General features: G+C 42.8%; 1 protein-coding gene across 8 annotated transcripts in view; it reads left to right on the top strand.

Moving 5' to 3' along the window:
* The first annotated feature begins 4,859 nt into the window (after positions 1-4,859).
* STN1 (STN1 subunit of CST complex) overlaps positions 4,860-27,646 on the top strand; it is a 37,033-nt gene continuing 14,246 nt past the window's right edge. For 2 of the 8 annotated variants that reach the window (XM_040254362.1, XM_040254354.1), the window contains exons 1-7: positions 5,132-5,286; positions 5,557-5,749; positions 12,458-12,553; positions 16,881-16,949; positions 22,249-22,413; positions 23,117-23,240; positions 24,521-24,695. In XM_040254362.1, the coding sequence (XP_040110296.1) occupies positions 5,617-5,749; positions 12,458-12,553; positions 16,881-16,949; positions 22,249-22,413; positions 23,117-23,240; positions 24,521-24,695 (762 nt within the window). In that variant the 5' untranslated portion in view covers positions 5,132-5,286; positions 5,557-5,616. The other 6 variants (XM_040254355.1, XM_040254356.1, XM_040254359.1 and 3 more) reach the window with 6 other exon arrangements.

Here is a 27,646-nt window from a genome sequence, read left to right as displayed (position 1 = left end):
TTGGATTAAGCTACTCAGTAAGAGGACATGGGATGAGAAGGAAGTGGTCAGGAAATTGGACTTGAACTTCCCTGGTGGTGCAGTGGATAAGAATGCCTGCCAATGCAGGGGACATGGGTTCAATCTCTGGTCCAGGAAGGTTCCACATGCTGAGGGGCAAATAAAGCCCCTGTGCCACTCCAGAGCCCACGTGCTGCAAATACTGAAGCCCACACATCCTAGAGTCTGTGCTCCACAAACAAGAGAAGCCACCACAATGGGAAATAGACGGGGAAACAGTGGAAACAGCGGCTGACTTTATTTTTTTGGGCTCCAAAATCACTGCAGATGGTGACTGCAGCCATGAAATTAAAAGACGCTTGCTCCTTGGAAGAAAAGTTATGACCAACCTAGATAGCATATTCAAAAGCAGAGACATTACTTTGCCAACAAAGGTCCATCTAATCAAGGTTATGGTTTTTCCAGTAGTCATGTATGGATGTGAGAGTTGGACTATAAAGAAAACTGAGCAACAAAGAATTGGTGCTTTTGAACTGTGATGTTGGAGAAGACTCTTGATATTTCCTTGGACTGCAAGGAGATCCAACCAGTCAATCCTAAAGGATCAGTCCTGAGTGTTCATTAGAAGGACTGATGTTGAAATTCCAATACTTTGGCCACCTGATGCAAAGAGCTGACTCATTTGAAAAGACCCTGATGCTGGGAAAGATTGAAGGCGGGAGAAGGGAACGACAGAGGATGAGATGGTTGGATGGCATCACCGACTCAATGGAATGAGTGTGGGTAAACTCCAGGAGTTGGTGATGGACAGAGAGGCCTGGCGTGCTACAGTCCATGGGGTCACAAAGAGTCAGACATGACTGAGAGACAACTGAACTGAACCACAATGGGAAGCCTGCACACCACAATGAAGAGTAGCCACCCCCCTCACCTAAGCTAGAAAAAGCCCATGCACAGTAATGAAGACCCAGCACAATCAAAAATAGATACGTTTTTTAGAAAAGGAAATTGAACTCTGGGGAACATCAACACATAAGAGATTAACAGAGGAAGAGGACACTGCAAAGGAAGCAACAGAAAGGTAGAAGAGGAACCCAAAAGGATACCAGGAAACCAGGGTGTGTAGGAAGAGAAAGAAAGTCAGGAAAAAAGATGAATGATAAGGAAAGGAAAGTACCATTGTATTTGAGAAATTGAATAGAATTGTTAACTTTAGGAGAGGAGTTTCAGTGGAATCGTGTGCTGGAGTAGAGTTAGCTGAAGGTTAAGTTAGGGTGAGCCAAACAATGATATATCAAATTGGAGATGAGGAAGTGTGGATAGGGAATATGTATGACTCTTCCAAGAAACTTTGAACAGAGAGCAAAAGAGTGCGGAAACAGTAGTTCAAGGGCTGGGGTTTTCAGAGAGGCTGTTTTCTTAAGCTTAAAAGAGAGAGGTAAGCCTATGTGCCCAGGGGAAGTCAGAGAGAGGGAGACGGTGATATTGCGGTGGACTGAGCAAGACTGCTGAGGAGGCAGGACAAGTGGTACAGGTGAGGCCCTCAGCAAGATAGCCAGTAGTGTTTTTTTACTCTAGTCTTTTATTATCATTTGGTAAATATCCCTAGGCACAATTTTTTGAATAGATTCAGTAAATGGGGTAGAGAAGTCTTCTTACATATTTTTGGGTTCCTTACCATAGTATGTTAGATTCAGCAGGAACCTCTGCAATTAAAAAAAAAATTTTTAATCATTCCTCTGATAGATAACAACACTCTATTGCTTACAGGGAAGAAAAATAGAACCTAATTCAAGCCCTTCTACAATCTTGATTTCAGCCTGTTTCTGCTAGCTGACCTCCTAGGTCAGTCTGCCTTGCCCACAGATGTACCATCCTGCTGTCTTTGCCCTGCTCCCAGTCCATCACTGTATTACCCCTCTTTTTACATACAGGGAGACTGAGAATAAAATTCCAACCTCTTATGGCCTGTGAGGTCCTCTGGGATCTGCCTTCTTCTCATGTGCCAACTATGTATGCAACTGTTCTCTCCACCTTCTCTTCTGTTCCTCCAGGAGGGAAGTCCTTTCCCGCCTCCAGATATTCACCCTTACTTTGACCACTGCCTGAAATGCTCTTAGCACTTTTCATGGCTGACTCTGTCCCCAGGTCTCCTCTCATCCAATCAAAGCAGATCTATATAAAGCAGATCCCACACCCCATTATAAGTGATCATAACATACTTCTAATTTCCTTCAAAGCACTAAGACCCATGTGTACTTATGTTATTCATTTATTTGTCTACTGTCTTTCCCCTTTCCTTCCAACAGAATGGAAGCTCCCTGAAGGCTGTACTCAATCTGTCTTATCTCCTTTTTACCCACCAGTGTCCAGTACAGTGCTTAACAAATACGTTTCATTAATGAATGAATCGTTCCTCCACAGTCTCAAAATCCAGCTTAAATCCCCCCTCCATAGTGAATGATGATAACAGCTTAGACATGCTTATAAGAGGTTATCATCATTCACTATCGCAGCTGGACACACTTTGAGTGCTTACTTTGTTCCAGTGGTTACATACATGATCTTACTTGATCAGTCCCCTTCTCTTCCCTTCCAGTTTACCTCCTGTAACCCACATAGTAGTTATTAGTCAGGCCACACAATTTAGCCTCTTGTTTTATTTAATATGTTACTCTTTTTGCTCCAGTGAAATAAAAATTTCTAGTGCTTCCCCATAGCACACAGAGAGTATTTAAAGTAGGCTGAGTGGCCAAAAATGCCACCCCACCCCCCCAGGGTTATAACATTAACATAATAGCATTGATCAACTGTCTTTATTATAAACTTCTAACTGCTACTCTACTAACGTAAACCTCAAATCTAAGTCAATGTGCAGGAGAGCACTTTATTCTACCTGTTACCGCTGCTGCTGCTGCTAAGTCGCTTCAGTCGCCCGACTCTTAGCGACCCCATGGACTGCAGCCTACCAGGCTCCTCCGTCCATGGGATTTTCCAGGCAAGAGTACTGGAGTGGGGTGCCACTGCCTTCTCCGACTCTACCTGTTAGGTGTAGAAAACAGCTAAGGTGACATGGTTTGTGCTTTGAGGTAGAAGATATGCAGCTCAGTCCCCTCATTTTCTAGAAGAATTTATTAAAGTCTCAGTTTCTGGAAAGGATTGGTCTGTCAGAAATGCTTGCAAAACCAAGTTATTTCACCCTGAGAAGTCATAAGAAGGGTTCCTAGCATTGTGTTGATGGTTGGGTTTAAAATGTCTGCTTTGCAGTGCTGTGGAATACCAGCTGAAGAGTGCACCAGGCCCTCTGCACGTGTAAGTATGACTTGGGAACATGGAATATCTCCTGATGGTGATAACAGAGAAGAGGATCCTTGCAAACTCTTCCAGATGCTTCAACAGTCTAGAACATTCTATTCTACAGCCAACTCTACATTTTGAGCTTGGATCTAAAGGAATATCCTTAAACTCCAAGAAGCCCTTTCATGGTAAATGGTGACTTCAGGGGCAGTCTGTTCCTGGGTGTGGGGCCACACCTATCAACTGGATGTGGCTGTCCCCAAGGTCATTAATAAGCTTGGAGTCCTGAACAGCCTTCGTTTCTAGCACTCTACCCTTAAGAGTCATTCCTAAAATCTTCCTGGGCTCTGCCTACACTCAATAGTGATTTTCTTCTCGAGTTCCACCCTGGGACAGATGTGTGCAGTCAGAAATGTCACCCAACCTGTCTTTCCCCACCTTACGAGTCAGCTGGAAGCACTCATCCTACCCGGTGTCATATTGGGTGTCCTTCCTTGAAGAGAACCTCCCCCTATTAGAAAAGTATCTTCTCTTAATTAAATCTTAACCTTGATAGACTCAACTGTTCATCACAGGGGAGTCTGGGCAATGCTCTTCTTTACCAAGGATTCTGTTTTTTAGCATCTTCAGTGGCCAGGGATGTAATTAAATGCCATTGTTTCAATGACACACATTTTCCATTCCAGCTGCTTGAAGCTCCTTTTCTGCTAAATAGTTTGGCAGTTACCTCTTTGGCCACCACTTATCTCCCATAGGAATGGCCTTCCAGCATGACCTGTACCCCTCCTGCCATTTTACAGAGTCCCTGTAAGTTAGGAAGAACTCCTGCCATCTCAAGTAATGTCATGATGTGGCTTATTTATAAGAGTAACATGGCTATCTTTTCTCACTTTTAATTGGGGTTACAGGGGACAGGCACCATCAGGGTGGCCATAATTTACTAAAATGCAAGTTTTCAAAAGTCTTAAACTCACAACATTCTGGAGTACACACAGAATAAGAGGAAAGGAGACAAAATTTGTCATGATCTTGCAAAGAAGGCTAGTCTCTGGCAGAGCCAAAGCCTCACATTCACTTAAGAGCTTGAGTTTAGGTACCAACGTTATCTAAAGTGAGACTGTATAGTATCAAAGAGTGGGTGTGTTAGTAAATCACTTATCAAGTGTAAATAAATATTTAAAATACCACAATGTAACCCTGCTTTTGGTATTGCTTTGTTTGTTCATTTAACATATCAAGGAAGGAAACAAAAAAATCTGACCCAGTCCAAACCTCTTGGAAGTCGTGGGTCAGGGTCCCACCACTAAGTTGGGATGAAAGGGGGACTTAAGGCAGGGATTGGGCAGCAGGAGTTTTAGGGCCAGCTTCCAGGCCTCGGAGATTTGGGTTCTGCACTTCCGCGGAGACTCAAGAAAGTCGCTGCTAGAAGGAATGGACCCCGCGTAGCCCTTGCCAAGGCCGGCCACCACCTGGAAAGGAGCACCTGGCTAGGCCGCAGCGTGATGCAAAATGGGCCGTGGCCGCGGGCAGAGTGGGCGCGGCCTCGTTAGGAAGGGGCGGAGCCTCGGGCGGCAAGAAGGAAGGGCCTGGGCGGGGACACAGTGGTAGGTCCCGCGCGCGGGAGGGTGTCGGGCCCAACCCCCCAACTCCTTAGCGGGGAGCACCGGAGGTGACTTCGACCTAGCGGTTCTGCTCTGGGCGGGGTTGGCGGCGCCACCTCCAGGCTTTGAGCGCCCGCGGCCTCGGAGCGCCGAAAGGGCCGGGCATGCGCCCTCCGAGGACCTGTGGGCCGACGGCGCGGGTGCGGCGGGAGGGGCTGCGACCGGGTCTGTTTTTCGTTTCCTTTTCCTCCTTTTCTTAGTCTCATCGCCGACACCGGAAGGTGCAGGGGCCGAGCTACAAACGGTCCCACCCACTCTGCCCCTTCTCGCGTCTGGCCTCGAGGGTGCCCATTCCTCTCTGGAACCCACGTATTAAAGCGGTTTCGGGGTACGCATATATGGCCTGTCCCCCAAGTGAAAAGTTGGTGTTTAGCCATTTAGAAATGGGTACCTTGGAGAAGGAGAAGCACTGCCGTGGGGCAGAAGAAAAAGCCTTGAGGCACTCAGGGGCCCTCACTGGAGGAACACCTTCCTCAAGCCTGGGCCCCTGGGTTTACCCCTCCCAGAGTTCGGGATGCCCGCCCCGGGAACAGCTTAGGGGCTGTGACGGTTTCAATACCCAAGTTACCAGCTTTGCGTCCTGGTTTTTGTCTCCTAGATCTCGGGTCTAGATGCTGAGCGTCTCAGGGCTGGCTGGAAGCCACAGCCCAGTCTCCAGATGGAGTCTAAATCCAGCCAGTGTGAAGACGAAACTCCTTCCCTCTTGTGGGGTTTGGATCCTGTGTTTCTAGCCTTTGCAAAACTCTACATCAGGGATATCCTGGACTTGAAGGAGTCTGGCCAGGTACCAGGTATGTGGCTGGTCACCCAGGTGGCTGCTCTGGGCTGCATCTGCACCCCACCCTCCCTTCCCCCAAGGCTGCAGAAATCTGGGGCTTAGGAGCTTAGAAGAACCTTTCCAGTTGCAGCTTTGAAACTGACCTGCATCCTCAGACAAGTTCATTTCTGTGCAAGTTCAAAACAATCTAAATCTTTTTTTAAATAGATGTTTGGGGGAGTAACTTTGTAGTAAAGAATGTTTTTACTTGGGTTTGAGGTCTTTCATATTTAAAAATGGTCAGTTGTTTTTCTCTGGGCCTGTTTGTGGTAGAAAACTTAGGCCTTGCTTCTTTTTCTAACCACTTACCTGGCCTGGGTATGGGTATGTGACTCACCTGTAAAGCTTAAGAGTCTTCTTTGTAAAGAGAGGATTAACTGTGCCTGATTTTCTTGTGGAGTTTGGTTTTGTTTTGAATAGATCAGAATCAAGATCAGAATCAAAATAATATAAACTCCCCAAGAGGAAAGACGTCATCTGCCTTGTTCATCTATGTAATCCCAGCTCTTAAACAGTGCCTGGCCTCTAATGGGCTCTAGAATCATAGTAATTGGAGCAACAAAGCATTATAAAGTTAGAAATCATTTTTAAAATCAGAGTGGTGGTCACCAAAGATAGGATCTTCATACCTCCAAGTACAGCAAATAGTTTAGGATAATAAGTAATTCACATAACTATGGATGGATCTTCACATGTTTATTATGCTATATGAGAAGTTTGATTAAACTCTCTTTGCTATTTTGAGTGAATAGCAAGCTGTGAGTCAGAAGTGGTTAAGAATCTCAAGTATGTACAATTTTAATGAGGCCACGTTTTTGTGTGTTTCCCATGCTCAGTACCAACATATTTGGATGACCTTATACCAAAGGCTTTTGTACAGATTTTGTTCACCACACCTTTATTTTCTAAGTATTGTTGGAAATGATCTGGTTTTTTCCTTGGAAGGCAGCCATCCTTCCTCTCTGTTGTTGTTTCTCAGACAAGTCTGGTAGTCTTCGTAACTCATCTCCTTGGGAAGAAATTAATTCACACCAAATGCCAGTCTTGCTTAAACATCTTCTGTAGGTGCTCAAGGAAGTATCAGGGACATGACCGGGGCCAAACTTGCTGTGGGTGAAGGACTTTATAATGTATTAACACATCATGGAAAAGTGCTCCCAGTGATCTTTCTTATGTCAGTGGGCGTAACGTTTCAGATGTCATTTTTAAAACGAAACTGTTGCCAAACCCAGGTTTGTGTGCCGCTTGCCCAGCAAGACCAAAGAAACCAAAATGTTGGGGTTTGGAGCAGAGAAAGGTTTATTGTAAGGGCCAAGCAAGGAGAACAGGCATCTCAGGCTCAGAAAACCCAAACTCCCTTCATGGTTTTCAGGGAAGAGTTTTTAAAAGCAACATTTGGAATGAGGGCTACGGAGTGTATGACTTTCTTCTGATTGGTTGGTGGTCAGGTAACAGGCTATTACCGGAAACGCAATCATCAGTCTCCTGGTTCTGACCAGTCTTCTGGATTCTCAGCTTGTAGTTACCATCATCCTGGGTGGGGGTTCTTAGTGCCTGCAGAAGAACTCAAAGATGTGAATCAGGTTAGGTATACCCCTTAAGGGGGAACTGGGAGCCTGTTTTGTTTGCGGCACTATTGTTTCTTGACTGCTTGGGCTTTGCTTCTGCATTCCCCACTGCCCTAATTAGTAACTGCTTGAATCTGCCCTTTGGAACTCAGGGAAGGTCTAAGAGGCTGAAACCTTTTTTTTCTTAAAAAAAAAAAAAAAAAAAAAAGACAGAAATGCTTTTGTACCCAGGAGGGTCCCTGCAGGGCCCAGCTTGGTTTCAAAACTTCATGGTTGAAGAAGTCATTAACTAATTTCACAGAGTGATCTTCTTTAGACTATAGCATCTTGAAGGGTGGGAAGTAACTACTAGTCTAGGTTTTAGTTTTGTATTGTTTTGCTGTTGTTGTGTTTGGTTTGGTTGTCATAAAGAAAAAAACTTATTTTGACCGCATAAAATTTAGAAATGCTTAAACAGCAAAGAATATCTTAAAATAACAAAAGTTAACCAAAAAAACGACTTAAAAAAAAAGAGAAATGTATAATGAAGAATTTGGGTGGCCTTTGTGGGAGGCTCCTGGAAGATCTTTGGATTTCTGGAATGATAGTGTTTTTGTTATTCATGGTGGACTCCTTGAACCGGCTGAGTTTATGCTAATAAGGTACCTCATGCTGGGCCCCTGGGTAGTTTCAGGGTGGGGGCCTTTCAGGCCTGAAAACCCAACCATGTGATTAAGAGGGTTGGTTTTGAGCCAGGTGACATCAATCCAACCCTGTGGGAGGGGAGGGGGACTGGCGATTGAGTTGTCAAGTGGGCAGTGATTGAGTCAGTCTCGCTTGTGTCAGGAAATCCTCATTAAAACTCTGGACAGTGAGGCTTGGGTGAGCTTTCCTGGTTGGTAATCATACATCAATGTGTGAAGGCGATGTGTCCTGAGGACCCGGCAACTTTATGCTTAGATTTTCCCAGACCTTGTCCAATGTATCTCTTCCTTTGGCTGGTCCCAGTTTGTCCCCTTAATTATAAAACTGTAGTCTTAAGTATAGCACCTTCCCGAGTCCCGTATGTCATTCTATTAAAGTATCAGACCTGAGTTTGCTGTGGAGAGTGTTTGTAGCCAGTTGGTCAGAAGTGTGCATGGCCTGAGGAGCCTCGAACTTGGGGCTGGTGCCTGAAGTGAGAGTCTCTTATGGGAGAGACTCTGCCCTTAACCTGTGAAGTTCAACTTTACTCTGGCTAGTCAGCATCAGAATTGTCTTGCAAAATGGTTGCCAATTGTCAGCTCCCCTAAATTAACCTGTGAATTTAGGGTTAAACTGATAGGATGCCGTGAAGTTTGACTATGGTGGTGATGTTGTTTAGGTTTGGGGTTTTGGTTTGGTTTGTTACAGCTCATAACATACAGAAATGGCCTTTATTATTCTGAATTTCTTTATCTATATCAAGCTTTACTGATGGGATAAAATAATAGAGAATCTTTCATTTGAATCAAAATACCATGCTTATATTATCTAATTGAAGACCCAATGACATGGATATAATGTATTTATAAGAATTGTATTAAATGAATAATGTATTTTTTTTAATATTTAGATATTTTAATGCTGTCAGACTTCAGTAAGAGTATTTGTGAAGTGAAGTCACTCAGTCGTGTCCGACTCTTTGTGACCACATGGACTGTAGCCTGCCAGGCTCCTCTGTCCATAGGATTTTCCAGGCAAGAGTACTGCAGTGGGTTGCCATTTCCTTCTCCAGGAGATCTTCCTGACCCAGGGATTGAACCCAGGTCTCTCAGACGCTTTACCGGCTGAGCCACTGGGGAAGAGTATTTGTAGCATCAATTAAATAACAGCAGTTAGATCAACTCAATGGATGTGAGTTAACTCTGGAAGTTGGTGAAGCCTGGTGTGCAGCAGTCCATGGGGGTCTCAAAGAGCCAGACACTATTGAGTGACTGAACAACAACAAGACCAACAAAAAGTTGCTTTTAAAAAAGAGAATAAAAGCTGATGTCTCACAGTGGGTGTGGCTGTTCAGGTCATTGCTGTGAAAGCTGAATCAAAGCTGCCTGTGCCCCTGGGTCCCTGAGCCCTCCCAGCATGACCGTCCTCCTTCCTGGGGACCTGACGATCCAGGTAATGGATCCCCTGAGGTGGTTGGGGCTCTGGGAGCCGCATGTGGAGCAAAGGCAGCAGGAGTGAAAGGCCCACTTCACAAAGGCTGCAGGTTAAACTCATTGTCAGCTAGTATCTGTTGTGGTGGTGATTTTCTTTGTTCCTTAGTCCGTTGTGGAGCTGCCATCCAAATTCCTTTTCTCACAGAAGAGACTTGGTGTTGAAGGAAGGAAGTGGCTCTCTCCATCGCTTTTTCAATGTCCTCCTCCTTCTTGTGGAGGTTTTGCTTCTGAAGTGTATCATCTGAGTTTCTATGCACTGGGGGAACTTCCTTCTCTACTTCCAAGCAGTGTATTTCCTCTTCAAACAGTTTTCTCTGAGTGATTTTACTCAAACCATCTGTTATTTTCTGCTATATGTGTCCTTCACTGTTCTATCTTGCTTTTATGTGTTTCCTTGTTATTTTGCATCTTTGAGTGACTTTGGCCTTGAAGACAAGCATTGGCAGTCTATGAGATGAAAGTTTAGGGGGCTCTCTTTTCTGTTTTCAAGAAAGCCTACTGTGTCCTCAAGTGGAGACCTGTTCAGATTTTTTTAATTGTTGCCCCCATCCAGAGTTGGTAATGTCAGAGGACTGGCATCCACCCCAGGTGACTTGAGGACTTGGTTGGCTTTGTGTCATCAATCCTGTATTCTCCATGTTCTTGCCTTTTCCGTGTACTTCAGCCCAGGTGGAACACCTTTTGGCTGGCACGTCTCCCCTTCTTAAAATATATCCACTCTTCGTTATAAAAACCACCATAGCAGTACATACCAGGGTATCCCAGGAAGACCCAAAGAGTCCTGGGGCTTGTTTCAAACTTCTGTGGCTTCAAGGCCAGCTGGAAAGACATTTCAGGGGCAGGCAGCAGGCCCTCCAGGGATCCACAAGGCTCCATGGCTCTGCCCTTAACTCCTGGTGTCCTGGGAGCCACAGCCTACCCCACAGAGCCCGGTGGGCTGTTGCGTCTCTGATGGCACCAGGAGCGCACCATTTTTAAAGCCTGACAACCGGGACCGACCTTCAGTTAGGTTGGCGGAGGGAGAGGCCAGTCAGGCTTTAGAGAGTTCTCCCTAAGTTAGCTCTGCTCAGTACTCAAATAGAGAGTCCGGGGCATTTGGGGAAGCAGAAAGGGCTGACCACAGCCAGAGACCAGTCTGGAACTCGGGTCACCATCACCCCCATCCGGCCCTACAGCAAAGCTGGATGAAAGCAAGGTCCGCTGTCATACCCCCTGTCTGCGTGTGAGCGTGTCCTGGCACGGTGGTGGTGCAGAGGATGCCATGCCCCACCCCCTCATTTAAACTTCCCTTCTGCCACAGGAAGCCTGAGCCTGCCAGCAAAGGTCCTGTGGGACCTGGCCCCCTCTGAAGGTGCACTCTCTCCTTTGTGTCTGGTCAGTGCAGGCAGGCAGGGCCAGGGGACTGACGGTCTCCCCACAGCTCATCACTGGATTTCAATGGTGAGAACTCGGAAGTCATTCAGGAACTGCCCTACTCTGGAGATTTCATGGATTTTCCGTGGAGTCAGTTCAACCCTGTTCAATCCAGGTGTTCCTAGAGGGAAGCGACTCTGTTCCAGGAGTGACACAGGGACCCAGGCTCCTTAGCCCATGTGGCCCTGCCACTTCAGCTCTTGGCCCCCAAGCTTGCCCTCTGCACATGATCTCCAGTCTGCTAGGTCATCTTTAGAAGTCTGCCCCTGCTAGAGAGATGGCCCTTCTTTCGGCTAATTTGACACCTTCAAACCATGTCTCCCTCTCCTAAAATCTCGGGCTGACTGAGGCTCAGAGTCTCCTTGTCCATCTCCCACCCAGGGACTCAACCATGGGTGACAGGTTCCCAGCCCCTGTATCCACGTGGGAAACGAGAACCATCAGTGAAGTCATTCTGGGGGTTTCTGAAGGGCTTCAGGGTTCAGTGCAGGGCCCCCTCCCCCCAGGGGATGTGGAGAAGATAAGCTCTGAGCAGGCTTGGCAAGAACCAGTGAGCGTGAGGGTGGCCAAATGCTGAAGTGATAACTGAGGCTTTGTTTACAGTTCATGTATGTATTTGAAAAGGAAGTCACCGGTTAAGTTTATAGCCTCTTTCTGAAAGTAAAGAATTCAGTCTTCATAGGGAGGGGAAAAAAAGAGGCTAGGGAATATTTTAATGCAGACTCTTTAGCTGCAGGTGATAGGAACCCAGTGCAGGTAGCTTAAGCTCAAATAGGCAGTTCAGGTAAGGATGTTGGGGGTTCCCCAGGAGGTGGGCCAGCACTGGGGCCTCAGGTGGGAATGGGGGACTCATCAGTGCCAGGAGTCCCCCTCTCTGTCACTGAGTTCAGAAAAGGCCTCTGGTTGTTGGGGGGTAGGGTTCTCCCTCTCAGGTTTCTCCTCTAGGGGGAACCTGCCTGCTGGCATCTGTCTGTTGCCTAAGCTTTGGAAGTAGAATTTTTAAAAGAGAAGTTTTTGATTGTAATCTGCTGACCCCAAAGGGTCATGTTTTGTAACCTAATTATCTTCTCTTTTTCTTAAAAAAAAAAAAAGTTACTGCTAATTCGTAGAAATGATGACTGGTTTCCTATAAAAGCCAAAGAAGCCTTTCTGGTGGTTTGCTCTCTCTTTCCTTTTCCAGGCCCTCAAAACATAAGTACTGTGTCAGGTCTCATAATACATTGCTGTCTTTATGGCCTTATGAGAGTTCTACAGGGAGGTGCATTTCATTGTCACCGGTGGAGAGATTAACCAGATGTAGTTGGGCAGTATTGGTTTTCTCTTTTCTGTACTCACACGAGCTTCTTAAAAACCAAACTTTCATTTATAACCCTTGAGGAGAAGACATCTGCATTTCTTAGGGCTTGGGATTGGTCAATAGCCGATTCTTATGTCTGAAATTTTAGCAAGCAGCCATTGAGTTTCTGACACAGTTAACATTTACTGAAGCAGAAAACGTCATCATACATTATATGGACTTTGCCTTCTTCTTCCCTTTAATTTCAGGTGTATTTTTTTACAATGGGCATCCAATAAAACAGGTGGATATCTTAGGAACCGTAATTGGAGTGAGAGAAAAAGATGCATTCTACAGTTATGGAGGTAAGAACGGTTGTGTCTGACACTGAGTTTATGTGGAAGGACCACACTTGGCTGGACATTGAATCTAAAGAAACCCCAGCCTTTCAGAGCAGCAGTCTCTCACAAACTCTATGTACCTGGCCTCTAATGGTAACCATCTGCAGCCACCAATATGGTCTAAGTGTCAAATGAAGCAACAGGTAGAAATGATACTGACGAGTACTGTTGGGTGACAGTTGTTGGGGAGCTGGGAGACAGAAGAATTAAAATGCAGTCCAGGGTCACTGGCTGATCAGGGACAGACACCTGATACCTAGGGCATAGCTATAAATAGCAGAGGATGGTAGTATACGTTTATATTGATAACCTTTAAAGTAAGAAGGCCAGACTAACATTAAAGTAGACTTAAAGAAGATGGGGAGAGGTGAAAAATAATTTACAAGATTTATATCCAAACAGTTTTAAAAAAAAACATTTTGGTACGCAAAAGTGTAAATATTCTTTACACCTTTGGGTTATCACAAAATTTCCCATCCCTTATGATGACAGAAACTAAATAAAGGGTTTCTATATAGTTTGAACACCAGCAAATTGTTAGAATATGATTTTAGTGTCACAGGTCTTAATTTTTTTTCATTGAATTTAATGTAATCATTTTAATATATTGTCTAAAATTCTCATAGTTAAGAGGCCAAGCTAAATGTTTTGTGGGAAGCTTAACTTTGAATTCCAAACCTTTGCTGTAATTGACTTTTTCACTTTTTGTTGTACTGACTTGGATTTGCATTCTTGTTCTACTTGAGGGGAAAACAGAAGGTAGTTGAACTAGGTGACCAAGAACATCCCCTTGACTGTCTGTGTGTGGCTGATAATTTACAGATACAGTTTCTTCAACATATATTCATTTTCCTGGGGATGATTGTCTTGTGCTTATGACATGTGAGAGGGGAGATTTCTCTCACCCTCTGCTTTTTCCCAGCCTACATATATTTTTTTAAACTCTAAAATAGATCATCTTGTCATATATCCCCATCCTGGATCTCTTCTCTGCCTTATTTTACCAAAGATACTGGTTCTCTTTTTCTCCAGACAGTTCAATAAACATTCACCGAGTTCCTGTAGCATTCTCAACTGCTGGCTCGTACCTTATCTGTAAGACATTATAGTACTTCCTCTCCAAGTACCAGTGATGAAATATTAGTATCTTTCAGTTTATAGAGCACTTCTACATGCATAATTTCATGTTGTTCTCGTCCTGATCTTTTGAAGTAGAAAGGACAAATATTATTGCCATTTTATAGATGAGAAAACTAAAGCTCAGTTATTTGTTCAAGGTTCCACTGATGATCCAATCTCTTTACTGACTCCAGTGTGCTGTGTAGTCTCTGTATAACTCAAATGTGGTTTTTCTCTCTCCTACGTCTCTCCCCGCAAAAGATCAGCTGCATCTTTTTTTTAAAAAAACTTCTATTTATGTGACTTAGGTCTTATTTGCAGCATGCAGGATCTTTTTTTTTTAGTTATGGCATATGGGATCTAGTTTCCTGACCAGGGATCAAACAACCCAGGCCCTCTGCTTGGGAGCGTGGAGTTCAAACCACTGGGCCACCAGTGAAGTCCCTGCATCTGGTTTTTAATTTTCTGATTTTTAGGTCAAAATGTGGCTATTTGAGAACATTAGTCCCGGCTCTAGAACCAGGCCAGATATAATGCCTCTGACCTAAAAGGGCTTCATCTAACCCCTTTTCTCATTGTGAAAAGATGAAGGTGATATGGCTGCCTCTTCCCCAATAACCATTTCTCTTAGACTGGATATCATGAGAGTGTGACACATTTGTGGTTTGTGGGGACATGAAAAGCATTTGAAGGTTGAAAGTAGGAACATTTCTGCGACTTTAATTCTCGTGAGGTCTGCTCGAGAGAGAGCTGCACACTCCCTGACACTCTTAGGCCCAGCTTGGCTCTCAGGCTACCTGCCAGGCGGCCACTCCTGCTTTCCCAGGTCCTGTTTGTTCCTCCTGACTCACCCTACTCCTATATGCTAAATTTGCTTCCTGCTTGTCCCGATTTCGTCCCATGGCTGAAACAAAAGGTCAGCAGCCCCGGTCATGCCGCCCAGCGTGGAAGGACTGCCCAACACTGCAGGGACCCTCCCCTTCTAGGGCGTTCCAGCAGCGAGACCTCAGGGCGTCGGGATGGGGTCTGCCAGAAGAGGTTACAAACCAGGAAGTCAGAGAGTTTGGTGGGGAGATCCTGAGCACACACAGCACCTGGCAGCAACTCCAGCTCAGACCTAGAATCCAGGGAGACTCTAGTTAAGACCAGAATGACCTCACGTTTTCTAGGACAAATGCTCGAGTGCTAATATATTTTTACTTAACATAGTAAATCAAGAGTTTTAAACTGGCCAGAAAAGTAGTGTTGCCTAGAAGTGCCATATAGTTTATTGATTTTTTTTTTTTTGCTTCTTAAAATGTTACTCATTATAAGATAAAATTTAAAGCCAGAGAAAATTTTAATAAATTTTCATAAAATTCCTGTGAAAATCTATAAATCAGACAAAAACAGTGTCAGTGTTTGGGTGAACATCCTTCCTATATTTTTAGCATGTTCCTAATATGAAGAAGTGGGGCTTCCCAGGTGGCGCTAATGGTGAAGAATCTACCTGCCAGTGAAGGAGACATGAGAGACATGGGTTTGACCCCTGGGTCAGGAATATCCCCTGGAGTAGGAAGTGACAACCCATTCCAGTATTCTTGCCTGGAAAATTCCACGGACAGAGGAGCCTGGCAGACTACAATCCATGGGGCCACAAAGAGTCTGACATGACTGAGCACAATATGAAGAGACATAGATATTCCTTCTTTCCTCATTGCTATTATGCATATTTCTTTCTCGTTTTAATATTCCTGAAATTAAGCTTACAGTCAATGTATACATTGACTTTGGGGTTCCTTCTATATTTTCCAAAAGAAACTTTTATAAATATTTTAGTGTCTTAAGATCATTTCTATCAAAACAGACTAATATTTTATACAATTAGATTACATATATATAAGACATATATGTCTATATATATCATTTCTATTTTACAATGAGATAACTTTTAACAGCAGTGACTGTGAAACCGAAAGGCACTCAGTTGGGTCCAAATTTGATACACATTTCCAAACTTAATATCTTTAGAAATTTGGTGTGAATTTACATTACTACTAACAGCATGTGAGGGTATCAGTATTTTTAATGTTTGTCATTCTAGTAATTGAGAAATCATTTAAATTTTCTTTTTTTTTTCTGGTAACTAGTAATTTAGCATACTGACATATGTCTTTTTTTATACCTTTTATACCTTTCATGAATGGCATATTTTTTTTCTTTGCTACCTTTTCTCTTATAGTCTTGATCTTTTCCTTATTAGTTTCTGTGATTTCTTTATATATTAAGATATTAACCCCATCATTTGTAAAATTGCTATACAGTATTAGTTTGTAGTTGTTCAAATATATCAGATTTTTTTTTTTTTAATAAATTCTGATTTTCAGGTTTGCTTAAAGAAGTCTTCCCCCTACCAACTGTAAGTCCAGGGTTGAAAGTATTCACCCATATTTTCTTTTCATCTTCTGAAGTTTGCCTGTATTATATTTAATAAGATAAAATCCATCTAGAATTTAGTTTAAGAAGTCTTCTCAGATTCTGCTTTCAACACAGATTTAAACCAGCAATAAAAAGATTTTGCCATGTATTACATAGTGTACTTTTTAACAGTCTAGCTGTTGGTTTTTTAAAAAAATCATTTAGCCCACTGACCCCTTGTTGATCAGTCTCTGTTCTGAGATTGTCAGAAATTAAGCAAAGAGAAACACTTACCGTCCCTGATCAAACATCTCTAAATTTCTCTGCAGTTATAAATCCAAGTACAATGGAAATTCTTTTATTTTTCTTTTGCACTGTGGATAAAATAAGCCAGACCAGTACTGTTTGTGTGACCAAGATATAATTATGTTGTATCATGAAAGTAAAACATGGCTCTCTGTGATATGCTTAGCTTTCCTACATCCCCTGCAGTGATAAGGCCTGGGCAGAAGTTAATACCCTTGAGATAGGGCAGGAGAAACGTTGACTACATTCTGCTGGGCTCATGTATTACATTGACATTCCAGAGAATCAGTTCCCACTGGGGTGTGGTAAGCAGTTATTTCTAAGGGTGGAAAAAAAAGTTTGATCAGGAATTTGCCTAACCAGGCTATTGAAAAATGTCATCTTTCAGTTGGGCTGAATGTAATGGCAGTGTGGTAATTTACTAGTAATGGCTCACATCTCTGTTCACTCTTTGACACTTCTATTGCAGTGGATGATAGCACTGGAGTTATAAACTGCATCTGCTGGAAAAGGCTGAATAATACCAAATCCTCATCAGGTAATTTTATTTGCCATGCTTTACTTTTATGGGGCTTCCCTTGTGACTCAGCTGGTAAAGAATCTGCGCGCAATGCAGGAGACCTGGGTTTGATCCGTGGGTTGGGAAGATCCCCTGGAGAAGGAAAGGCTACCCACTCCAGTATTCCAGCCTGGAGAATTCCACGGACTGTATAGTCCATATAGTCCGTGGGGTCACAAAGAGTCAGACACGACTGAGTGACTTCCACTTCACTTCACTTCACTTTTACAGCTGACCAACAGATGTAACTCCAGCTAGCTCAGGTGGACAGCGGTAGTGCTAATTTTCATATTCATCCATTGGTGAATTATATTGATAACTTGAAGCACCATACCCAGAACTTTGGGTGCTCTGTAAACTGATATAGGGGAGCCCATTGCTTTTCTTGCTTCCATTTCTTTGGTGCTCACTTCCTCCTAAGCCTACAGGAATGTGAATAGATAACTAGAAGTTTCAGCATTTCATTTTTACCATCCAGTTATTATAAAAATCAAGATGTTTTAGCCTAATTGCTGATCAGGTGAGAATCCCCTTGCTCTGGATGTATCATTTGACCAATGCTCTTTTGAAAGCCTTGGCCCTGATATGGTTGCCACTGGCTTCTATGTTCACATGATCTGGATTTTCTGAAATCTCTAGCTTATTCATACAGACATACCAGGAGTTCTGAGACTGATGAGAAGGTAAGATAGGATTCCTTTGAAGTTAGCCATTAAATAATACAAACTAAGGAAGAACTTTAAAATTGTATTGAACTCATTGGCTCTAACTGAAACATCTTTTGGAATTTCTTGAATATGTTTTAGTAGTCCTTAGGTAGTTTATGAGCTGCTTAAATTCATAATATTAAAAAAATACATGTATTATACAATAGTGGTGATCATTTTTGGTTCTAGAGAAGTGATGGAAACTTCGCTTATTTCTTATTTCTCTCTTTTTGCAGCATATGCAATATGGTGCCATGTACACTGGGATTATTCAATAAATATTGCCAGCTCTGATATCTAACATGTGCTATCTATGTCCTTCTGTTATACATGGTGAAAAATGTATAACACTTGGAGTAGTTTCTTCTCTTTTTAACCCCTGACATGACCTGTCAGAATCTCATCTCCCTACTTTGACTCTACTGACCAGTAGGGATGCTCCTTTGCTTAATTTTTGGATATATTTACATTTAGAATTTGACCATCGTTTTCATATAACTTTGATATTCCCATTTCCTAATTTGGGAACATTTGTATCAGTGGTACTACTAAGCTGAGGAAGCTTTGTGGATTTTTAAAAAAATGAAGGGAGACAACAGGTTTTTATGCAGATGCGTCACAAGGTATGAAATAAACCTATGAAACAATCAGATATTTGAATTTTCATGTATGTCCAGGGTATTAAAATTACTTTCAGGGTTGTGTTTGTATTGTCACGATCTTCAATCAGAAGGGGTAGTTTCGATGTGCTGTCTTTAGACTGAGGGTCAGCATGCTTTTTCTATACGGGGCCAGACAATAATTGTGTTCTGCTTTGTGGGCCCAATGGTCTGCATCTCAACCATTCAACATCACCATTGTAACACCAAAGTGACTACAGGTAGTACATAAACAAAGGGTCATGGTTGTGTTTCAATAAAACTTTATTTATAAAAACAGATTGTGGATGGATTTGGTCCATGGGCTGTTATTGATACACTGCTGTTTTTAGACATTGTTTTCATTTTAAAAATCAACTCTTTTTTTAAAAAAAATCATATCATCAGATATATTATATAACTCTTAGTAATTTTTAAGATAAAATGTCTATTAATACTGAAAGTGAGATTTTAAAAATAACTGTAAGTAGACCAATAGATGAGTAGGCACAGTTGGTAGCCTTAATTAGAAATTGCTTTGAGAATAAAAAGTGAGGGTAAGGGTACAAGGAGAAAGCCTGAAAGTGATCCTCTTCATGTTATATATGAAGTGATATTTTAAAATTGTTCCCAACTAGCCCATTCTGTCCTTTTAACTTAATTGCCCTCAGTTTTAAAGCTTTCCGCTGGAAAGTGGCCATTGAAGACTAATTTTTTTAAACAAAATTTAGTCTAAGTCAGAAATCATGTTCCAGTTGGTATCTGGGTAAAAATATAATATCAACTCTTACAAATGTCACACTGAATGTACCATTTGGACTCAGCTTATGAGAAAAGTTAAGAAAGCTTGGCATTTAATATTAGAATTTTAAAGGGGATTTATCTTTCAGAGTGGAATAGGCTACTTAAAATGAAATTGTCAGACTCCAACCATCTCATTATACTCATTAAATTACACAGCTTGAGCCGTTCTTTCAGCAATTTGGTTCACCCTTTAAATGAAAGCTGAGCCTCTTTTTCTCAGACCAGCTCTCAGTCTGATCATTTCAGCAGTGCTATATGAATCATTTATTATTACCTATAACATCTGAATCATGGCAGTGAAATTTATAAGTATGTTTAAAATTCATCCTAAATAGAAGAGGACTTAAAGAGGACCTAGACAGAATAACCTTTTAAAAAGTAATACTTGGGTATTTTCTGAAGAAACCCAGTAAGTCGAGTAACATTAAACTGATTGTGTCTAGATTCCAAGCTATTGGTTACTGGTCTACACAGAGTTCTCTGAGCTCTTTGGGTTGCTTTTTCCCTTAGTATAGTCAGTGTAGTAAAAGAAAAGTAATGCCTTTGTACATTACAGAGCCATGGTTATCTCAGTTGTATTAGATTAAAAAGCAGAAAATTTGATCAACAGACTATTATTCATTCTATTATAGGAACCCAAGTATATGACAAAGCAGAAATAATACAATAGGAAATAAGTAAGCATTTAACAAATGTTTTTGGTTGATGTTCAGGTTGATATGTTGGTTGGAAATGTTCAGGTTGATAACAATATTTAAAAAGAGGTAACTGTGACCACTGTCTTGCAACTTACATAAAATAACCCGAAGAAGATAGAGTTATGTATTTATCACAATAAGTATGGGGCTAACTATGTTAAGCTCTTATATATGTTTAGCTGTTAAAGCAAAAAAAGCTATCACTGGTGACAAGAGATAAAGTAAACAATTTTTTCAAACTTTTATGTATTAAAATGAAATCAAATAAACATTAAAAAAAAAAAGCACTGGAATGTAGAGAAGGGATGTAATAAGCATTATTGATAAAGCTTCCCTGCATTTTTTTCAGAAATAAACATAAAATGTTCAAAAGAGATGAAGGGCTTATGCATGAAGAAGTACAGAGAGTGGATCATCTTATATAAAAACACATAGTCTGTCTGGCAATTTAAAAGGAAATGAAATGCTGTAGAATCATTATATGTTTTTTAAGGTGTTAGAAACAAACCCAAATGACTGAAGCTGGTGTATGAGCCATAAGGCTACATGCCTTGCTGGTGACACTTTGTAAAAGGAGAATGGTGATTGTTTGTTTTCTGACAAACATTCTGATAATATACATTGAGCTCTAAACCTGATTGTCCTTTTCTATCCAGTAATCCCCAATGAAAGACCCCAAGGAAAGCACAGTTTTTGTCTTGAGGGCCTAATTGTTCATTTTTCATAAGTATCTGACATTTTTTGAATGTTTCCTGTGGTGGATCTGGCATTATGCTAAGCTCATGATGTGAGGATTAACTAAGACCATACACACCAAGTCCCGTGTGTGAGAGGGACTGTTACGTCCATAACAGAACTGAGGAAACAGGCACAGTGAGGTTAAGCAGCCTGCCCAAGGTCACACAGCTAACAGGAAGTGACCTGACGTTCAAGCCAGGTCTGTCTGACTCCATTACCCAAGTGCTGACCTCAAAGCCCTGTACAGGGCTAGTGATAAAAACCAAAACAAAACAAAAAAAATTACAAAAGCAGAAAGAGGAAACATCTAATGAGACCATCTAAAGCTGTGGCGTATGAACGTGCCAGAATGCTATGTTGTTATTTCAAATGCTGGATTGTATAGACTCTGTGGATATATGTGTGTATTTGAAGTGACGCTAGTCAGAAAAACAACACAAAATTGTTTATACACACTAGCTGTAACTATGGAAAATATGAGTATATTCAGAGCGCAAGCAGCTGAGAATAAAGAATAAGCAGGAAGGCTCTGGGGTTAGAGACTGCCTGAGTTCACACTCCAACTTTGTTGCTAACCAATCGTTTTACTGCGGGCAAGTTGTTTGATGTCTCTGTAACTCAGTTTCCTCATTAGTAAAATGAGGCTAATAATAAATAAGAGTGGTTGTGAAGATTAGATGTGCTGATAGGTTATGAAGTCTTCAGAACAGCACTGGTGGTACCTGAACATTCATGGCTATTCTTATTTTCATTATTTAACTAATACATTTTGGAAGTAAATTCAAGTGATGGAAATTATTTAGAATTGAGTGTGCATTGGGTTGTTTTCACGATAAAGTTGCTTGCTCAGTTACTCAGTTGTGTCTGACTCTTTGCAAATCCATGGATGGTAGCCCTCCAGGTTCCTTTGTCCATGAGATTTCCCAAGCAAGAGTGCTGGAGTGGGTTGCCATTTCCTCATGCAGGGGATATTCCGGATGCAGGGTCAGAACCTCTGTCTCTTGCATCTCCTGCGCTGGCAGGCAAATTCTTGAAGTTGCTTAAATTTATAGTTTTAAGTGGTGTGAGTGAGTGTTCGTGTGTGTGTTCGTGTGTGTGTATGTGTGTGTGTGTGTGTGTGTGTGTGTGTGTGTGTGTGTAAGTAAGTAAGTGAGCGAAAGCAGGAGAGAGCAAGAAGTCAGCCTAGTTACTCAACAAAGAAGAGAAGTGAGAGAGATTAGGGTATGGAGTACCTCAATGAAACACCAGCCTTGGGCAGATTTGCTTTCCCCATAAACAACTGCAAATGAAGACTCTTGGGCCCCTTTCCCCTCAGGCCAATATTCTGTCTCCCTGCAAGGACACTTTTCAAGGGTTGTTTAGAGCTATTGCCACCAAACCCAGCTGAACTCACACAGAATTCAGCTCAAGCCTTTTGCACAGGTGATGTTGGGGGAAGAAAGAAGATACTGGACACTGGGTTGTCCAGCCTCCCACCAGACTCTGTTCCCGTCACCCAGACCTTTGAATAATTACAGCTTATGCCTTTTATTCAGTAGAGGATTTTGAAGGATGACTCAGATTTCCTACAGTCGAGCAACCAATCAGAAGTAGAATAAATAAATATTTTGTGTCTGTCTTACCCCAAGCTCTCTCCCAAAGATGGTGGAGTAATCGTGTTGTGTATTTCCTTCTTTCCTTCTGGCCCTAACAGCTACAGCCGCTCCAAGTGCAAGAGAGCTGAGCTTAACCTCTCAGCTTAAGAAGCTGCAAGAGACCACTGCACAGAGAGCAAAGCTAGAAATTGGGGACATTATCCGGGTCAGAGGCCACATCCGCATGTTCAGAGAAGAGCGAGAGATTCATGCCACAACTTATTGTAAGCATTCAGTATCTCTGCCCAATTGCTTGTTGTTTTGTGTATGTGTCCAGTAAGCTCATTTAGTAAAAAGTCAAATCTGAAAAACTCAAATAAAAAGCTTTAAAGAAAAAAATTGTATTTGCAATATGATTCCTTAAGAAAATCAGCATTTATTTATTTTGAAGAGAAGTAACTTTAAATAAATTGGGAATGAAAATAAGTGATTTATCATATACGGCTGACATTTTATTAGACAACATAGTAGAGTCTCTAAAATACTTTGAAGTTTTTAGTGTGAATCCATTTGGGGAAGAGCGTTCATAGTCTTGAAATGACGGGAGATTTCTGGAGCACCACTGAGGAAGTCAGCTAATCGGAAGCATGACAGTGCTTTGTCATCTGAGCCATGCCCTTTGCACTGATCTGGCTGGTTTGCACTTGGAAATCTCAAGGGCAGCCCCAGTCACCCACCACTGTCCCAGATGCGTGAATATGTCTGTATGCTTTCCCTCACCGTGGTCTGCTCTGGTCATGTCTGTGACACTCCGGGCATCGCCTCCCCTTTCATGGGATGGCCGGAGACCATTTAGTGCTTCTAGACCATGTGATCCTGGGCATCCGTAAGGAAGAAGGCCCACCAAGGGCCCCATTAACTGTTGCCCCAGCAGCAGTCTGGACTTGGGAAAGAGCTAATCTCAGTGTTGTTTCCGTGGCTCGTTAGATAAAGTGGATGACCCAGTGTGCAACGTTCAGATCGCAAGGATGCTGGAGCTGCCTGCCATCTACAGGAAAGTGTATGACCAGCCCTTCCACAGCCCTGCCCTAAAGGAAGATGAGGCACTGAGGTAAGTTATGGACTGCAAGAGCTGTGGGTGTGAGCCAGCCAGTGGGATCCCAGATGCTGGGGTGGGCCTGAGCTGGCCACTCCCTCCCTGTGGGGCCCCGGGCAAGTCTGTCACTGTCCAGATGCCTCCACGTCCTCATCTGTAACACGAAGGAGGTCACAGTGCAGATGTTCTGAGGTGTGGGAAGGAAAATACATGTGTGATTGGAATCTCTGAAGGAGTGGAGGGGGGAGCGGAGAAAAAATATTTGAAAAATTCACGGATGAAAATTTTCCAAGTCTGATAAGAACTGAACACTCACAGATGATCTAAGAAGGTCCATGAACCCCAAGAAATCTGAAGAAAACTGCACCAAGGCTTACTGTGATCAAGGAAACAATACCTCAGCCAGAGAGGAGTTTATTCTCTTTGAGAGAGGGAAAAATAAACAGGAGGAGTAAGAATATATGTGTGTTTGTAACTCTATGCCTCAAAGAACTCAGAGAAGACAGAAATAGCCATAGTGGCTGCTGGGGACTGGGGGATGGGGGCTGGGAGGAGGGTGGAAAGGAGACTCTTTACCCTGTATCCTTTAATCTTATAAACATACTTATAGATTACATATTCCAAAAACTTACTTTAAAAATTCCCCAAACTAGAGACCTGTGTAAACAGTGGAAATTCTCCATTTTCCTGTCTCCCGTCTCAGTACCATTCCCCAGAGGTTACCACGGTGCAAGGTCGCAGCGTGTATCCTGTTAGACTTGTTTGTTCTCTGCACACACGAGCATGCATATCCACCTGCGTATGTTGTGGGTTGTCATTTGCTTCTTGACAAAAAATGGCACTGTCCTTCACATACTGTTCTTCAGCTCGATTTTTTTTCCTTAAATCACAAATATCAGTTCCCGTAGTTCTGCCTCGTACTTTTAAACAACCATGCAGTGTTCACTGCGTGCGTTGCCCCTTATGTGAAAAACACACACCCTTATAACACTTCACTTGCTAGCCGTTTGTGTGTGCATGCTCAGTCACATCTGACTCTTTGCAAACCTCTGAACTGTAGCTCGCCAGGCTCCCCTGTCCATGGGATTTCCTAGGCAAGAACACTGGAGTGGGTTGCCATTTCCTTCTCCAGGGGATCTTCCCAACCCAGGGATCGAACCCACATCTCCTGCGTTGGCAGGTGGATTCTTTACCACTGAGCCACTTGGGGATCCCGTTTCAGGTTCATGCACGTTCAAAAGGAACAAACGTAATATTAATAGTTTTCTGCAAGTCTTGTTCAAACTTTCCCCCAGCAGCAATCCTGGCACGCTGGACCTTGACAGTCTCACATGTCTGCTGAGTGAAAAGGCCAAAGAGTTCCTCGTGGAGAACAGAGTGCAAACCTTTTACCAGCAGGAATTGGAAACTGTGGAGTCCCTTCTGTCCCTTGCCAACCAGCCTGTGATTCACAGCGCCTGCTCTGGGCAAGTAAGTGCGGTGTGCCCACGTGAGAAATCAAGGCCCCTGCCCCAGATCTGCAGTTGGAGAGTGTGGGTAGACGTGACTGTGGCATTAAGACTCACAGGGTGTACTCAGAGTGTGGAGGTTGTGTTGATTCTGTTCTGGAAAGGTCACTGACCACTGAGAATTTGCAAGGAGAATGGACGTGCCCTTTTCCCCTCCTTAATCTCATGAAGCTTAATCTTTGGGTAGGAAAAAAAAAAACAGTCTAAGGTTCATAGTACTTCATATTCACTGAGATAGACATTTAATTTCAGCAAGAGCCAAAGAAGGGGGAAATAGATGAGAAGAACTGATTATTCTTGCAAAATTATTTTTTGAACAGCAAGATGATTCTTGAACTTCAACCAAGGTTTTTAATGACTTGCTCTCTCTTCTCCATAATAAGGTTAATTTGTCCTGTGTTAGGAGTTTGAATAAAGAACAAGTTGTATTCAGTCTGGTTTATAAACAAAAATTTTAAGGAACACTCAAATAATTTTTTATTTGTCCTAAAAAGAGCTATCCCGATTTTTTCACCCATAGTGTTATAGGGTAAACTTAGTTGTTTGGTCTTTACTTATTGGCCTGGAATTAAAAATTATCTGAGACTTTGCTTTTAGGCTTTCCCTTTCAGCACAGTTCCTCAGTTTTTTTGTTGCTGTAACACGACTTGTATTTGTTTATTCCACCGGAATGATCTCTGCTTGAATGTCACCTTCTTGCCCTCCCTGACCTTCTCTTCTAATAGTCATCAGCTTCCTCACCGTGTTATGACCCTGTTTCCACATCTCTTGATAACACTGGTATTTATTTGTTTGGCTGCCTATTCCTCCACCAGCATTTAAGTTCTCCAAGAGCAGAGGCTTTGTCTGTCTCTTTCTTTGCTGTCTAGAACGGTGCCTGGAATAGAGCTGGCATAAAGTATGTTCTCTACAGTTATTTGTTGATAGAAAGAATGAATGGTTTTAAAAATTCAGGTAGCCCAGGAATTAATCCCCTGGCAGTCCAGTGGTTAGAGCTTGGAACTTTTTCTGCCAAGTGCCCGGGTTCAATCCCTAGTTGGGAAGCCAAGATCCCACAAGCCTTGCTGCATAGCCAAAAAATAAAAGGAAACAAGCAACAAAAATTAAATAAAATAGAAAATAAAAATTCAAATAGTCCCTGAAAGTATCTAGTTTTCTCATCCTCCCTTCTCCTCCCCTTTCTCTAGAGACAAGTGCCATTACTAGGTTCATGAATATCCTTCTGCAGATAATCTGCACATATAAACTAGAAGTGGTCGTATCCTTTCTTTTACACAAATGGTATCCTACGAAACACTGTATCTACGTAGCTTTTCATTGCGTGTGTGTGTCTTGTAGGTCCTTTTCCCAGCCATGTGAACATATTTTCCAGTCCATAATAATCTTTTACTATGTGTACCATAATTTCTTAAGGGGTCTGGTCATTCCTGGACTGTTCAGAGTTTTCTAGTCTTTTGTCATCAGCAGCAGGGCTGGCGTGATGACCCTTGCGAGGTAATATGATTATTCTTCACCATTCCGATGGAGGGCTTCCCTCGTGGCTTAGTGGTAAAGAATCCGCCTGCCAATGCAGGAGACGTGGGTTCAGTCCCTGGGTCCAGAGGATCTCCTGGAGAAGGAGATGGCAACCCACTCCAGTATTCTTGCCTGGGAAATCCCATGGATAGAGAAGCCTGGCAGGCTACAGTCCATGGGGTCACAAAGAGTCAGACACGGCTAAGCTACTAGACAACAACAACAGCATTCTGGTGGAAGAGATACCAAGTCCCCATCTCCACCTTCTGAGTGCGACCACTGCTTCTCAGTTTCGTTCGTGAACCTAATTATCTCTTCCTGGCACCAGGCCGCGTGCCCAGTGACCCGCAGTTTCATACACGGAGGTGAGGGATACCGTTTCAGGAAACACCAAGGTGGGGTGGGTCAGGACTGGCCGCTTTGTTCTGCACCGCCGTGGCTTCTGCACAGGGCTAGCTCCCCAGCTGTCCACTGACAGCACAAGTGACCTTCCTCCCACTTAATCATTTAGAGGAGGCTCAGTGCCAACTTGGCCTCCGAGGACTTCTGAGCACTCTCTTGGCATGTTTAGAAGGAAACTTTGAAGCTTAGCAAAGACCACATTCTTCCTGTGAGCCAGCTCTTCTGCGAGAATTAAGTAGGGAGAACTGAGGACTAGAAAGCCCCTCCATTCAGAACATTCCAAAGGGGGCTTTTGGCATGATTATCTGTAAATGTTCAGAGCAGAAATCCGTGCCTGCCCAGTGCTATATGTTTAAAAAGCAACGAATATGGCGCTATATCTGTTTTGTCTCTGGAAGCTATTTTTCCATCAATTATGAATTATTCTCTCACATGGCTCTGGTTGGGGAGGTGTGTCGTGACATTGAATTCTGTTTAATAGAGTCTGGGAGACCTAAGACACCTCACAATGACGGTGAAACCCTAGCCCCTTTGGCACTTTCTGTAGTCACAGATGAAAGCTTAACAACAACAAAAAATCATTGTGATCGTGTTATACGTGAGAAGGTGGGAAGAGTGGGTTTGAATGTTTTCCTCCTTTCTTTTTTTTCCTTGGTGGCCCATCTTAGCACATCCAGAAACATGATAAGCAAACTTGCAAAACCATTGTTTCTTTGACAGCTGGATAAATGTTGAGTTTGTTTGGGAATGAAGACTATATATATACTTCAGAGATCCACCCAGTTCCTGACCCGCCACAAGGAGAGGCCTGTGGAGGCTCAGCCCGTTCAGCCAGTCACTGTGTTTGTTTCTGAGCAGTTTCGATTTCCTGAATGGGATGAGTCTGTCACTGCTCTTTAGAAAAAGACAAGAAAGACACACCTCTCAGGCCAGGGAAACCTCCTAGCTGCAAGGGCCACTGGGGGTTTTATCCTCGGGACCATGACTTTACAACCA

Source organism: Oryx dammah, unplaced genomic scaffold (genome assembly GCF_014754425.2).
Source record: "Oryx dammah isolate SB20612 unplaced genomic scaffold, SCBI_Odam_1.1 HiC_scaffold_14, whole genome shotgun sequence".
Classification (NCBI taxonomy): domain Eukaryota; kingdom Metazoa; phylum Chordata; class Mammalia; order Artiodactyla; family Bovidae; genus Oryx; species Oryx dammah.
This window is presented reverse-complemented; position numbering and strand designations above follow the sequence as displayed.